The 16,513-nt window shown below is 31.6% G+C and overlaps 1 protein-coding gene across 1 annotated transcript in view; it reads left to right on the top strand.

Moving 5' to 3' along the window:
• The window catches only part of LOC127707340 (uncharacterized), a 181,825-nt gene that overhangs the window by 55,439 nt on the left and 109,873 nt on the right, over window positions 1-16,513 (top strand). The window contains exon 6 of the mRNA XM_052211853.1: window positions 14,550-14,609. Within this exon, the coding sequence (XP_052067813.1) occupies window positions 14,550-14,609 (60 nt within the window). The remainder of the gene's footprint in view (window positions 1-14,549; window positions 14,610-16,513) is intronic.

The raw sequence follows: 16,513 nt of genomic DNA, 5'->3' as shown, positions 1-16,513 counted from the left end.
AGATCTGGTGATCAATTTATTTGGCAATCGCCAATGGCAGTCAGCAGGGTTTAAGAACATCAGTTGTTCGACCTGTTAGTCAAATGCGTTTTGTTAAAATATACTTTTTCACTTTTTTTGGTCTTTTGGAAATTGTTGTTTGTGCTGTATTTAGACCCCTCTACCAAGAAATTTGTTTTACATGCACACGTATAAAAATTGCGGTTTTTATCCAACGCAATCATAGGTTTGAACGTTGTTTTCAATTTAGACTTTTATATATTTTTTCGTTTGGGCTTGTATTATATTTTCCTTCGGGTTTATATGATCCGTTCATCCTATTTCGACTCTTTAAAATTCAAGAGTCTTTTCTAAATTGAGGTAAATTAGATGGCCTTCCAAATACCGTTTCGATCCCTAACATCACTGAAGAGACATTAATTGTCGAAATCCGGATATGGTGTACAAATTTTTGCACCTCATGTTTGTGGTATACCATCTTTACCACAAGTTTATTGTTTTCTGTTTGGTATTAAATTAATATTAAGATCCATTTTGTTAAATCTGGTGATCAATTTATTTGGCAATCGCCAATGGCAGTCAACAGGGTTTAAGAACATCAGTTGTTCGACCTGTTAGTCAAATGCGTTTTGTTAAAATATACTTTTTCACTTTTTTTGGTCTTTTGGAAATTGTTGTTTGTGCTGTAATTAGACCCCTCTACCAAGAAATTTGTTTTACATGCACACGTATAAAAATTGCGGTTTTTATCCAACGCAATCATAGGTTTGAACGTTGTTTTCAATTTAGACTTTTATATATTTTTTCGTTTGGGTTTGTATTATATTTTCCTTCGGGTTTATATGATCCGTTCATCCTATTTCGACTCTTTAAAATTCAAGAGTCTTTCCTAAATTGAGGTAAATTAGATGGCCTTCCAAATACCGTTTCGATCCCTAACATCACTGAAGAGACATTAATTGTCGAAATCCGGATATGGTGTACAATTTTTTGCACCTCATGTTTGTGGTATACCATCTTTACCACAAGTTTATTGTTTTCTGTTTGGTATTAAATTAATATTAAGATCCATTTTGTTAGATCTGGTGATCAATTTATTTGGCAATCGCCAATGGCAGTCAGCAGGGTTTGAGAACATCAGTTGTTCGACCTGTTAGTCAAATGCGTTTTGTTAAAATATACTTTTTCACTTTTTTTGGTCTTTTGGAAATTGTTGTTTGTGCTGTATTTAGACCCTTCTACCACGAAATTTGTTTTACATGCACACGTATAAAAATTGCGGTTTTTATCCAACGCAATCATAGGTTTGAACGTTGTTTTCAATTTAGACTTTTATATATTTTTTCGTTTGGGCTTGTATTATATTTTCCTTCGGGTTTATATGATCCGTTTATCCTATTTCGACTCTTTAAAATTCAAGAGTCTTTCCTAAATTGAGGTAAATTAGATGGCCTTCCAAATACCGTTTCGATCCCTAACATCACTGAAGAGACATTAATTGTCGAAATCCAGATATGGTGTACAAATTTTTGCACCTCATGTTTGTGGTATACCATCTTTACCACAAGTTTATTGTTTTCTGTTTGGTATTAAATTAATATTAAGATCCATTTTGTTAGATCTGGTGATCAATTTATTTGGCAATCGCCAATGGCAGTCAGCAGGGTTTAAGAACATCAGTTGTTCGACCTGTTAGTCAAATGCGTTTTGTTAAAATATACTTTTTCACTTTTTTTGGTCTTTTGGAAATTGTTGTTTGTGCTGTATTTAGACCCCTCTACCAAGAAATTTGTTTTACATGCACACGTATAAAAATTGCGGTTTTTATCCAACGCAATCATAGGTTTGAACGTTGTTTTCAATTTAGACTTTTATATATTTTTTCGTTTGGGCTTGTATTATATTTTCCTTCGGGTTTATATGATCCGTTCATCCTATTTCGACTCTTTAAAATTCAAGAGTCTTTCCTAAATTGAGGTAAATTAGATGGCCTTCCAAATACCGTTTCGATCCCTAACATCACTGAAGAGACATTAATTGTCGAAATCCGGATATGGTGTACAAATTTTTGCACCTCATGTTTGTGGTATACCATCTTTACCACAAGTTTATTGTTTTCTGTTTGGTATTAAATTAATATTAAGATCCATTTTGTAAGATCTGGTGATCAATTTATTTGGCAATCGCCAATGGCAGTCAGCAGGGTTTAAGAACATCAGTTGTTGTACCTGTTAGTCAAATGCGTTTTGTTAAAATATACTTTTTCACTTTTTTTGGTCTTTTGGAAATTGTTGTTTGTGCTGTATTTAGACCCCTCTACCAAGAAATTTGTTTTACATGCACACGTATAAAAATTGCGGTTTTTATCCAACGCAATCATAGGTTTGAACGTTGTTTTCAATTTAGACTTTTATATATTTTTTCGTTTGGGCTTGTATTATATTTTCCTTCGGGTTTATATGATCCGTTCATCCTATTTCGACTCTTTAAAATTCAAGAGTCTTTTCTAAATTGAGGTAAATTAGATGGCCTTCCAAATACCGTTTCGATCCCTAACATCACTGAAGAGACATTAATTGTCGAAATCCGGATATGGTGTACAAATTTTTGCACCTCATGTTTGTGGTATACCATCTTTACCACAAGTTTATTGTTTTCTGTTTGGTATTAAATTAATATTAAGATCCATTTTGTTAAATCTGGTGATCAATTTATTTGGCAATCGCCAATGGCAGTCAACAGGGTTTAAGAACATCAGTTGTTCGACCTGTTAGTCAAATGCGTTTTGTAAAAATATATTTTTTCACTTTTTTTGGTCTTTTGGAAATTGTTGTTTGTGCTGTAATTAGACCCCTCTACCAAGAAATTTGTTTTACATGCACACGTATAAAAATTGCGGTTTTTATCCAACGCAATCATAGGTTTGAACGTTGTTTTCAATTTAGACTTTTATATATTTTTTCGTTTGGGTTTGTATTATATTTTCCTTCGGGTTTATATGATCCGTTCATCCTATTTCGACTCTTTAAAATTCAAGAGTCTTTCCTAAATTGAGGTAAATTAGATGGCCTTCCAAATACCGTTTCGATCCCTAACATCACTGAAGAGACATTAATTGTCGAAATCCGGATATGGTGTACAATTTTTTGCACCTCATGTTTGTGGTATACCATCTTTACCACAAGTTTATTGTTTTCTGTTTGGTATTAAATTAATATTAAGATCCATTTTGTTAGATCTGGTGATCAATTTATTTGGCAATCGCCAATGGCAGTCAGCAGGGTTTAAGAACATCAGTTGTTCGACCTGTTAGTCAAATGCGTTTTGTTAAAATATACTTTTTCACTTTTTTTGGTCTTTTGGAAATTGTTGTTTGTGCTGTATTTAGACCCTTCTACCAAGAAATTTGTTTTACATGCACACGTATAAAAATTGCGGTTTTTATCCAACGCAATCATAGGTTTGAACGTTGTTTTCAATTTAGACTTTTATATATTTTTTCGTTTGGGCTTGTATTATATTTTCCTTCGGGTTTATATGATCCGTTCATCCTATTTCGACTCTTTAAAATTCAAGAGTCTTTGCTAAATTGAGGTAAATTAGATGGCCTTCCAAATACCGTTTCGATCCCTTACATCACTGAAGAGACATTAATTGTCGAAATCCGGATATGGTGTACAAATTTTTGCACCTCATGTTTGTGGTATACCATCTTTACCACAAGTTTATTGTTTTCTGTTTGGTATTAAATTAATATTAAGATCCATTTTGTTAGATCTGGTGATCAATTTATTTGGCAATCGCCAATGGCAGTCAGCAGGGTTTAAGAACATCAGTTGTTCGACCTGTTAGTCAAATGCGTTTTGTTAAAATATACTTTTTCACTTTTTTTGGTCTTTTGGAAATTGTTGTTTGTGCTGTATTTAGACCCCTCTACCAAGAAATTTGTTTTACATGCACACGTATAAAAATTGCGGTTTTTATCCAACGCAATCATAGATTTGAACTTTGTTTTCAATTTAGACTTTTATATATTTTTTCGTTTGGGCTTGTATTATATTTTCCTTCGGGTTTATATGATCCGTTCATCCTATTTCGACTCTTTAAAATTCAAGAGTCTTTCCTAAATTGAGGTTAATTAGATGGCCTTCCAAATACCTTTTCGATCCCTAACATCACTGAAGAGACATTAATTGTCGAAATCCGGATATGGTGTACAAATTTTTGCACCTCATGTTTGTGGTATACCATCTTTACCACAAGTTTATTGTTTTCTGTTTGGTATTAAATTAATATTAAGATCCATTTTGTTAGATCTGGTGATCAATTTATTTGGCAATCGCCAATGGCAGTCAGCAGGGTTTAAGAACATCAGTTGTTCGACCTGTTAGTCAAATGCGTTTTGTTAAAATATACTTTTTCACTGTTTTTGGTCTTTTGGAAATTGTTGTTTGTGCTGTATTTAGACCCCTCTACCAAGAAATTTGTTTTACATGCACACGTATAAAAATTGCGGTTTTTATCCAACGCAATCATAGGTTTGAACGTTGTTTTCAATTTAGACTTTTATATATTTTTTCGTTTGGGCTTGTATTATATTTTCCTTCGGGTTTATATGATCCGTTCATCCTATTTCGACTCTTTAAAATTCAAGAGTCTTTCCTAAATTGAGGTAAATTAGATGGCCTTCCAAATACCGTTTCGATCCCTAACATCACTGAAGAGACATTAATTGTCGAAATCCGGATATGGTGTACAAATTTTTGCACCTCATGTTTGTGGTATACCATCTTTACCACAAGTTTATTGTTTTCTGTTTGGTATTAAATTAATATTAAGATCCATTTTGTTAGATCTGGTGATCAATTTATTTGGCAATCGCCAATGGCAGTCAACAGGGTTTAAGAACATCAGTTGTTCGACCTGTTAGTCAAATGCGTTTTGTTAAAATATACTTTTTCACTTTTTTTGGTCTTTTGGAAATTGTTGTTTGTGCTGTATTTAGACCCCTCTACCAAGAAATTTGTTTTACATGCACACGTATAAAAATTGCGGTTTTTATCCAACGCAATCATAGGTTTGAACGTTGTTTTCAATTTAGACTTTTATATATTTTTTCGTTTGGGTTTGTATTATATTTTCCTTCGGGTTTATATGATCCGTTCATCCTATTTCGACTCTTTAAAATTCAAGAGTCTTTCCTAAATTGAGGTAAATTAGATGGCCTTCCAAATACCGTTTCGATCCCTAACATCACTGAAGAGACATTAATTGTCGAAATCCGGATATGGTGTACAATTTTTTGCACCTCATGTTTGTGGTATACCATCTTTACCACAAGTTTATTGTTTTCTGTTTGGTATTAAATTAATATTAAGATCCATTTTGTTAGATCTGGTGATCAATTTATTTGGCAATCGCCAATGGCAGTCAACAGGGTTTAAGAACATCAGTTGTTCGACCTGTTAGTCAAATGCGTTTTGTTAAAATATACTTTTTCACTTTTTTTGGTCTTTTGGAAATTGTTGTTTGTGCTGTATTTAGACCCCTCTACCAAGAAATTTGTTTTACATGCACACGTATAAAAATTGCGGTTTTTATCCAACGCAATCATAGGTTTGAACGTTGTTTTCAATTTAGACTTTTATATATTTTTTCGTTTGGGTTTGTATTATATTTTCCTTCGGGTTTATATGATCCGTTCATCCTATTTCGACTCTTTAAAATTCAAGAGTCTTTCCTAAATTGAGGCAAATTAGATGGCCTTCCAAATACCGTTTCGATCCCTAACATCACTGAAGAGACATTAATTGTCGAAATCCGGATATGGTGTACAATTTTTTGCACCTCATGTTTGTGGTATACCATCTTTACCACAAGTTTATTGTTTTCTGTTTGGTATTAAATTAATATTAAGATCCATTTTGTTAGATCTGGTGATCAATTTATTTGGCAATCGCCAATGGCAGTCAGCAGGGTTTAAGAACATCAGTTGTTCGACCTGTTAGTCAAATGCGTTTTGTTAAAATATACTTTTTCACTTTTTTTGGTCTTTTGGAAATTGTTGTTTGTGCTGTATTTAGACCCTTCTACCAAGAAATTTGTTTTACATGCACACGTATAAAAATTGCGGTTTTTATCCAACGCAATCATAGGTTTGAACGTTGTTTTCAATTTAGACTTTTATATATTTTTTCGTTTGGGCTTGTATTATATTTTCCTTCGGGTTTATATGATCCGTTCATCCTATTTCGACTCTTTAAAATTCAAGAGTCTTTCCTAAATTGAGGTAAATTAGATGGCCTTCCAAATACCGTTTCGATCCCTAACATCACTGAAGAGACATTAATTGTCGAAATCCGGATATGGTGTACAAATTTTTGCACCTCATGTTTGTGGTATACCATCTTTACCACAAGTTTATTGTTTTCTGTTTGGTATTAAATTAATATTAAGATCCATTTTGTTAGATCTGGTGATCAATTTATTTGGCAATCGCCAATGGCAGTCAGCAGGGTTTAAGAACATCAGTTGTTCGACCTGTTAGTCAAATGCGTTTTGTTAAAATATACTTTTTCACTTTTTTTGGTCTTTTGGAAATTGTTGTTTGTGCTGTATTTAGACCCCTCTACCAAGAAATTTGTTTTACATGCACACGTATAAAAATTGCGGTTTTTATCCAAAGCAATCATAGGTTTGAACGTTGTTTTCAATTTAGACTTTTATATATTTTTTCGTTTGGGCTTGTATTATATTTTCCTTCGGGTTTATATGATCCGTTCATCCTATTTCGACTCTTTAAAATTCAAGAGTCTTTCCTAAATTGAGGTAAATTAGATGGCCTTCCAAATACCGTTTCGATCCCTAACATCACTGAAGAGACATTAATTGTCGAAATCCGGATATGGTGTACAAATTTTTGCACCTCATGTTTGTGGTATACCATCTTTACCACAAGTTTATTGTTTTCTGTTTGGTATTAAATTAATATTAAGATCCATTTTGTAAGATCTGGTGATCAATTTATTTGGCAATCGCCAATGGCAGTCAGCAGGGTTTAAGAACATCAGTTGTTCGACCTGTTAGTCAAATGCGTTTTGTTAAAATATACTTTTTCACTTTTTTTGGTCTTTTGGAAATTGTTGTTTGTGCTGTATTTAGACCCCTCTACCAAGAAATTTGTTTTACATGCACACGTATAAAAATTGCGGTTTTTATCCAACGCAATCATAGGTTTGAACGTTGTTTTCAATTTAGACTTTCATATATTTTTTCGTTTGGGCTTGTATTATATTTTCCTTCGGGTTTATATGATCCGTTCATCCTATTTCGACTCTTTAAAATTCAAGAGTCTTTCCTAAATTGAGGTAAATTAGATGGCCTTCCAAATACCGTTTCGATCCCTAACATCACTGAAGAGACATTAATTGTCGAAATCCGGATATGGTGTACAAGTTTTTGCACCTCATGTTTGTGGTATACCATCTTTACCACAAGTTTATTGTTTTCTGTTTGGTATTAAATTAATATTAAGATCCATTTTGTTAGATCTGGTGATCAATTTATTTGGCAATCGCCAATGGCAGTCAGCAGGGTTTAAGAACATCAGTTGTTCGACCTGTTAGTCAAATGCGTTTTGTTAAAATATACTTTTTCACTTTTTTTGGTCTTTTGGAAATTGTTGTTTGTGCTGTAATTAGACCCCTCTACCAAGAAATTTGTTTTACATGCACACGTATACAAATTGCGGTTTTTATCCAACGCAATCATAGGTTTGAACGTTGTTTTCAATTTAGACTTTTATATATATATATATATATATATATATTTATATATATAAGCCTGAAAATTACACTCAACAGTGTTAGAGATTTATTATATAGCGGATGTGGTCGAGTGGTCTAGAGCGCTGGACATGAGGTTAATCGATTGGTGCTGTACTGTATCAAAGGTGTGAGTTCGAATCCCGCTGAGGGACGGAGAAAAGTTTGTCAGCAGAAAATCTAACTCTAATACTGTTTGTATTAACTATGTATCTCTATCACTATGAGATCCAGTGGGCATATATATTGTATGGTTGTCACTTGTTAAGACGTGTATATTTATTATAATTCGTCTAAACATCAGCCCAACAATGTTAGATCTGTAAATTTGCTTTCGCAAATTGTTTGTTCTTCCTTCCCCGGGATTCGAACTCATGCTACTGAGATATCGTGACACCAAATCGCCTTGCACTGTATCCGACACGCTAGACCACTCGGCCACCTAGGCTTTACAATAATAAAGCTTTCGGTGGCCGGATGTTACCTTTCCTCGTCAGTTTTAATCTAGCGTCGTAATACAGTACATGATATATAAGGCATAAAGAAGGAATTGTTACAGATCAGCTGAATTATCTATTGTAAAGAATCCTACAAATTAATGTAAGATATAGTCACAGAAATAATTATATTTATAAGTACGTCTGAACCATTGAAAACTCAATGACAGATTTATCCATCGGATCACCAGCAGTGATGGTGATACAAGGCTGACAATACATTGCAAATATAATTCGTCTAAAGATCAGACCAACAATGTTAGATCTGTAAATTTGCTTTCGCAAATGTTTTGTTCTTCCCTATATATATATATTTATATATGAAACTTTTCTTGGAAACCATGGCAATTTGTGTAATTAAAGGATTTTCATATTTGTCAAATTTTCTATATTTTATTTTGGTAAAAGTAACCTTTCCAAAACAGCTTTTTAAATAATGATTTTGTGATGTTATACATATGGAATTGGTAAACTAAAAAAAAATAAAATGGGAACCAGGAAATGATGGTTGCCATGGTAACGGAAATAACATTATTTGCATATTTAATGAATGTGTTAAGTATGAAAGTGTGTTTAGTGAAATATATAGAAAAAAAGTAAACATTGGGACCGACAAATGATTATTGCTATGGAAACAGTCATTTATTCTTTCTATGTTTGATGAATTTGAAAAACAACAAAAAAAAAAGGTTTATAAGTAAATTTCCATGAAAACACTTTGTTTCACATTTTTTGCAATTAAATAGTTAGGTATGATTTAGAAATTGAATCAAATGAATGCCAGTAAATGATAGTTGCCATGGAAAAAGTCTTTTTGAACAATTGACAAATTTAGGAGAATAACATAAATAAACTCATCATAGAAACCAGGATTGAAATTTTATATTTACGCCAGACGCGCGTTTCGTCTACAAAAGACTCATCAGTGACGTTCGAATAAAAAAATATTAAAAAGGCCAAATAAAGTACGAAGTTGAAGAGCATTGAGGACCAAAAAATTCCGAAAAGTTTTACCAAATACAGCTAAGGTAATCTATTCCTGAGGTGGAAAAGCCTTAGTATTTCAAAAATTCAAAGTTTTGTTAACAGTTGATTTATAATTATGAACATATAAAATATATATTTTCAAATCTAAAAGTTACTTTTGTTTTATCTTCACAACATTAATGTTTTGTTTAAACAAAGGTCAGATGATAACCACCCAGAGTAAAAATATGGGGACATGCAATGATGATTGTCATGGAAACAGTGGTTCCATACTTTTCATAAATTTGAGAAAATCCTGCTCAAAGTGAAAATGTCACTGGTAGTCTTCATTGTCATGATTGACTTGATCGCCTGTCATTTACTTTTTTTTAATTTCAAGGACAAGTTGGACAGCTATGGTTTTAAAGGCAGATCAGTATATGGGGAAAGTAAAGGCAACAGTAGTATACCGCTGTTCGAAACTCATAAATCGATAGAGATAAAAACAAATCCGGGTTACAAACTAAAACTGAGGGAAACGCATTAAATATAAGAGGAGAAAACGACACAACAAAAACACAACATTAAAATGTAACACACACAGAAACGAACTATAATATAACAATGGCCATTTTCCTGACTTGGTACAGGACATTTTAAGAAAAAAATGGTGGGTTGAACCTGGTTTTGTGGCATGCCAAACCTCCCGCTTTTATGGCAACGTCAAACACAACACCAAAACGACAACATCACATGACAAGACCACAATACAAATAAATGGGAGAACATATAGGACATAGAAACACACGAATAATAGCTAGCAGAAGGTACTAGGCTTAAAATTCAATACGCCAGACGTGCGTCTCGTCCACACAAGACTAACCAGTGACGCTCAGATAAAAAAAGTTTGAAAGCCAAAACAAGTACAAAGCTGAAAAGCACCGAGGACCAAAACTTCCAAAAAGTTGCGCCTAACACGGCCAGGATTTTCTGCCTGGGACAAGAACATCCTTATCATTTATGAAAAGGCTTCATGAATTAAGGAATAATTCCTTCATGTCATGCTCTATGCTCATTTTAACATGGGTATGCATTATATTTGTCGATATTTTACACTGACCGTTAGTTCAGGAATTATTTCGATTTTAATAGGACAAATACGGTATTTCTATAGGTCGAAGCCTACAAAAATACCTAAGGAATGTTTGGCTGTTCCTTTTATATCCCTATTTAATATGAGCAAAATGTACACGAAAAATGAAACGCAATAAATGATCTATGACATAAATTGTTGTAACACACGTACAATAAATAGTTTTAAAATCTATTGTTCTAAACAAAGAACAATTTCTTTAAGAATCAAAATACAGAGAATTTATATAGTAAGTTGTGCATGTGTCAAATATACTTTGTGCAAATAAGAACACGGCTTAGTTTACGAAGCGAAAAAGGGACGTCATATTAGAATGTTCAATATAACATTCAAAATTCATAACTGTACAACACATTGTGAAGAGCTCTAAATTTAACTTAAACGATTGATTTTTAATTTAATTGGCTCTTGCAATTTTACTTCTTCTAAACATATCATTACTCCAAAATGAAGGATTTCATTACAGAACCAAATAAAATATAGCCTATTTCAATTTCATATAAGGGAAAAATAATGCAATTCAGACAAAGAATTAAGGTTAAAAAATACTTGTTATGAAAAATGTATAAAATTAAATTTCTAGCAAGTCTAGTGAATAATTGAAGTTTTCTGAATATTTGTTGAACCTCTTAGTCACTGTTTATTATTTCAATATTATGAAATTTTTTCATTGATACCGTCCATCAACAACTGCTCTTCATAGCAGACAAATCTGCAATAAGATCATCATCATCAATTTAATCCTGTTTCACAGGTGTCTGGTCCGAAAATGCTTTGACTGCTAATCTAGAAAAGTATGACGTTATTTGAGCTACATTCACATCTAAAAATTTTTTAGATAAAAAAAGTTTTTATCAATTTTATGGTCATTTTTTTAAATTCACTATTTGCAGTATGAATTATTCGAAATACTAAGGATTTTTATCCCAGGCATAGATAACCTTAGCCGTATTTGGTACTTCCTTTTGGAAATTTGGGTCATCAATGCTCTTCAACTTTGTACTTGTTTGGCATTCTACCTATTTGGATCTAAGCGTCACTGTTGAGTCTTATGCCAATAAACAAGTTATTAAGTCATTTGTTATGTTTATTGAATTTTAGGGCAAACAATAAGTAGAAATCAAGGGAACGATAATAAATTAAGTGAGACAGTTTGGCTTAAAATAAGTGGAAAAATATTTAAAACAAGAAAAATGTGTCCACAGTACACGTTTATCCCATTCTTTGAACAAACCTTACCAGGAATCTTGGATAGGAAATATTAAACATATGTTTAAATTCCTAGGTTTAGACTATATGTAAACCAGTTAAATTTTAAACAAAACCATATAAAAAAATATTAAAAAAAAGTAAAAAATTATCGAACAAAAAATTTAAAGAAATTTGGGTAGCTAGTTTAGAAAGCAATTATTGGAAGTGTACCAATATACAGTTTAACAATAAATTAAGAACTTGTAGATAATTTAAAAAATATTTTATGTTTAAACCATATTCAACAGTAAATTAAAAAAAAAAGACAGGCAAATTGTCACAAGATTTAGAACTAGCTGTTATGATCTTGAATTCGAAAGAGGTAGATATATTTGTATTTAAGTTAAAGACAGAAAGTGTAAGCTATATAAGAACGCAGTTGAAGACAATCTACATTTTCTTTTAAAGTGTCAGGTTCTTAAAGATACTAGATCTCAACATCTGTCTAATTTAAATTCTAAAAATATTTTCTGATGAAATGAAACGTGTTTGTTACTTCAAACGTATCTAAATAATTGCATTCCCTTTTTGAAGAAAGAAAGAAACTCTTAGAAAAGATCAATGTAGCTTGAAAAAATAGAACGAAATTTTATAATAAAATCGATCAAGAGTTGTCTCCCATAGACCTAGGCTAATAAAATTATTGAATTTCTCAAGGTCTCAGTGACTTCAAGAATAAATTTATGTTGATCAATGTTATTCATTTGATTGTTTAGCTCAAATTTTGAGCACCATGATTGGTTAATAAAATTATCATTACCATTTTCATCTTCTCAATGGTTTCCGTTGTAAACCTTTGCTATACCTACATAAATGAAAATAAATATAAAAATTATCAGCATCAGTTGCATGACAAATCCTACAACTTCATGTTCTACAAATGTACATGTATTTCACACAATGTTTTAGAAATTATTTCAAACAAGTATTTTTATTTTTGTCATGTTAAGTACACAGTTCACTGCATACAAAAGAAGGTCAAGTAATCATTTCCGAAAAATATGTTTTATTTTTATCACAGGCACTTGTGGGGTAGACCCCTTTTTTGTGTTTAATTTTTATCAATTATCATTGCTTAGAATATGCCTCATCTAGTTTAAAGTCAATTGACCAATTATGATACAACCCCATATCGTACTTTTATCTTAGTACATACATGGAGACATGATGGACATGATTGTCATGGTTTATAGTTGCAAAATAATTTTAAGGTGTTGTATCGATTAGTAAATTCACTTGAATATAGGTGAGACATGCACAGGTGGTATATATAAGTAGTTTAAACATAGACAATTCATTATTTTAAGCAATAATAATAAGTTACAATTTAAACACAAAATATAAAAGGGGGGGGGGGGGTCCTTCCCACCAATCCTTTTTAAAAATAGTTGCTTGTTTGAACCATTGTTATTGAATAGTTGTGTCCAACCAATTCGTTAATTCGTAGATAAAGAGATTGTCATTTAACTTTTGAAATGTTTTGATTTGAGAAATAGTTGCTTCATGAACTTCACGAATGTGCTTGTTTGAATAATTGGCACTGAAGATCGTATCCAACCATTTTTACTGGCACATTTAATCTCTTACCTTTTCACTAATCTATTAAATTTGTGATGTGTAAAATGCTTAATTTACCTGTGAAATGGACATACTGTGAGGATCTCATAGTCTCCAAAGTATCATAGCTCAAAGAGCACCAGTTCTTCTCAATTTGGATTAACTGTATCAATTTGCAGTCTGATAAATGGGACAATATGGATCTATTACAGTTCCCCAAAGGTAAAAACTCGTCTTCCTTCTTCAACTTTGTGTACTAGTAATTTCCACTGTCTTCTCGAAAACAATGTTTCAAATAACAAACAATATCATTCTTCATGGTGGCTGCCATTTTTAAAAAGCGCCGACTTCTGTAGATTTCTTCAAGAGGAAGTAACTTTTATGACTTGTGGTAAAGATATACCTGTTTTCAGTAAAGCATTTTTATTTTCCATCAAATTTGCTGGTAACAATATTTTGTATTAAAATAATTCAATACTTTCTTAATAAATCCATATTTTCAAATTGTATAAAGGAATTTGGGAAAGTTGTTTTTTTGAAATCTTGATCAGCTTGTTTTATTGTATATTCTTTGTAACTATAGTTCACATATTTCAAAAGTAAATATGTCTGTTTTTAATTCTGAGAAAGCAGCAAGTCATATAATTTGAGGACATATTTTATAGACCTAAACCTTTGATTTAAACCTTTTTTGGGTATTTTTATGTCAATGGACTTATCACATATTTTTGATTTTGCATGGTTCTTTGTTGGACTTCTACTTATTGGAGTTCTATGCAAAATCTTAAACTGGGACATACTAAATTTGTTGGTTTTAGTGCAACAAAAAGGGTAATCTATAAATGAAATCCCAATTTTTCTATATGAGTGCTTAGTTCTTTACACATTTTGTCTTCTTGTTTTGTAGGACGTTCTATATACATTGATTAGATTTTTTGATTAAAGAATTAACATGACTTTTTATTATCTTAAATAAATTCAAATTTTTCATTAAATATGTACATTATTTTTTTCTGGAGCAGTGATCAGAAGTATAAAATGGTATTCAAGGAAAATATTATTAAGATTATATGTTCTGCAGAATTCCTTTAAAGTAAAAAAAATACTGTTTTCATCAAGTAAATCACCTACAAAGAAAACTCCTGATTCAACCCACCTCTGGTATTTTTCTATTAAAGAGAGATAAAACAATGTCAAATATTTCCGAATAGTCTTCAGAGACTCTCTGTGTTAATTAGTAAATATAATAATGTAAACCGTTAATGTTATTGTTAAACTGATTTTAAAAATTTATTTAAATAGCCTCGCAGCACAGCAGATATGCCATGACTAATAGAACCAGTCATCCAAGATCGCCTTTATGTAAGCATTATTATATTTGATATTGGTTATAACTACAAATAAGTCATACACGTTGTTATCATCAACAATGATATAAATCAATAATATTACATTTCTATATGAATTTTGTCCTGTTCTGTTTGGTTTTTGAAAGATGGTTAAAGCAATGTCAAATATGACCATATTCGCAGCAACTCTCCTTTCAACTTCATTTACAAATCAAGCAAGCCTTCTTCGTCATGTGCAATTCTGCGTCGACGTTTAACGTCGCCGTTGGTTGTCTGTCGTCATTTGTCGTCGTTCGTCGTCGTAAACCTTTTAAGAACTTCTTTTCTGAAAACTGTGTGAAAAATGTTACCAAAATTTACATGAATGTTTCAAAAGGTACTTAATTTCAAAAGTTTTATCCGGGTTTGATTCATGTAACATGACAACAACCGCTCAAAATAAAACATTAGGATAACATGCAGTGTAAACTGCTGTTTAAAATAATAAAAAAGCAACTCGAAATCTGAAATTGGCTTAAAATAATTAGAAGGTCGAGGTCAATCATCTACGACACTTTTAGTAAAATAGTCCACCCAACTTTTGGGATAATATCCCTAAAATGTAATCGTACGTAAATTTCTCAATTTCAACTCACAACTGAACTATTAAAGCAGTTAGAGTTAATGTGCATGAGGTAAAAAAAGATTAGCATGTCCAATTGTATCAATTGTGAGATATTCATCAGTTTTGGACCTCCTGTTTTGATGTGATTTCCCCTGAAATGTATTTCTGTTGCAAATTAAGCAATATGTTGTTACTGTCTTGAAAACATAACAAATAGAAAAATATTGTTAACTGTCAAAATAAATATCCAGAAACGTTATTTCTACAAATAATTAAACATTGGCAAATGGTCAAATAACCCTTAATAAGAGTTACTTCAAAATGTTTGGCCTTTATCTTAAATATTTAAAGCAGTAAGGGTACATCTGACATGAAAAAAAAGGAAAAACATCAGCAGCTCAATGTCGGAATACTGTGATTTAAAAAAATAATAGAACATTTTATGGTCTGAACGCCACTACAATGTCACCTTTCACAAATTTTGCAGATCTGGTTATTATTTTGAAAATGATAACAGATAGAGAAAAATTTTGAACAATGAAAATAACCAGAAACGTAATATATACAAACAAGTAAACATTGACAAATTGTCCATGTATCCCTCATAGAAGTAATTGCTCTTGAAAGACCAATTTTACTCCTATTTTGCAGAATCCATATAGACAATGAGAAAAGCAAACGTGTTTACTAAAATTAAATTCTTAAAAAAGTCCATTTAATCGACACTGTACTTTACAGAACTAATTATTAAGATCCAGTTATTGTTGATATCATAAACGTTAACCGGAATTTGCCCTAAAAATTATTTCAAATGTCAGCACATACTTTAATAACTAGCCAGAAGCAGAAAAGGAAAACAGCACTGAATGAATATTTTATCAATCATTATGGGAGTTAGAGATAAAAATCTAATAATGTAAAGAATAAAATTGTAATCTTTGAAAGACCTTTGAAAATGCCTTTAATAAGATCTGCAAATAATTGAGCATAACTGATTGCAATAACAATGAATATAAAAAAGTACAAATGATTTATTAGGTGGACCTATGAGGGCCAATTGGGGTCTTTACTTTCATTAACACTCATCAGAATGTTTACCATTAATGTTATACAGCAACTAAATTTAACAATGTACTTCAATATAGTCAAAAATCCCAAGGGAGATGCCACATTTAAGATTTATGTTAGCATCATTCATTACATTATATATTGGTTATAACTACAGACAAATTATATAAATCGTAATGTTCAACAAAGATATAAACAGATACTAGACTCGATTATTCAACAGTTCTATATAAATTATGTCCTTT

This window comes from Mytilus californianus, unplaced genomic scaffold (assembly GCF_021869535.1).
Source record: "Mytilus californianus isolate M0D057914Y unplaced genomic scaffold, xbMytCali1.0.p SCAF_65, whole genome shotgun sequence".
Taxonomy (NCBI): Eukaryota; Metazoa; Mollusca; class Bivalvia; order Mytilida; family Mytilidae; genus Mytilus; species Mytilus californianus.
This window is presented reverse-complemented; position numbering and strand designations above follow the sequence as displayed.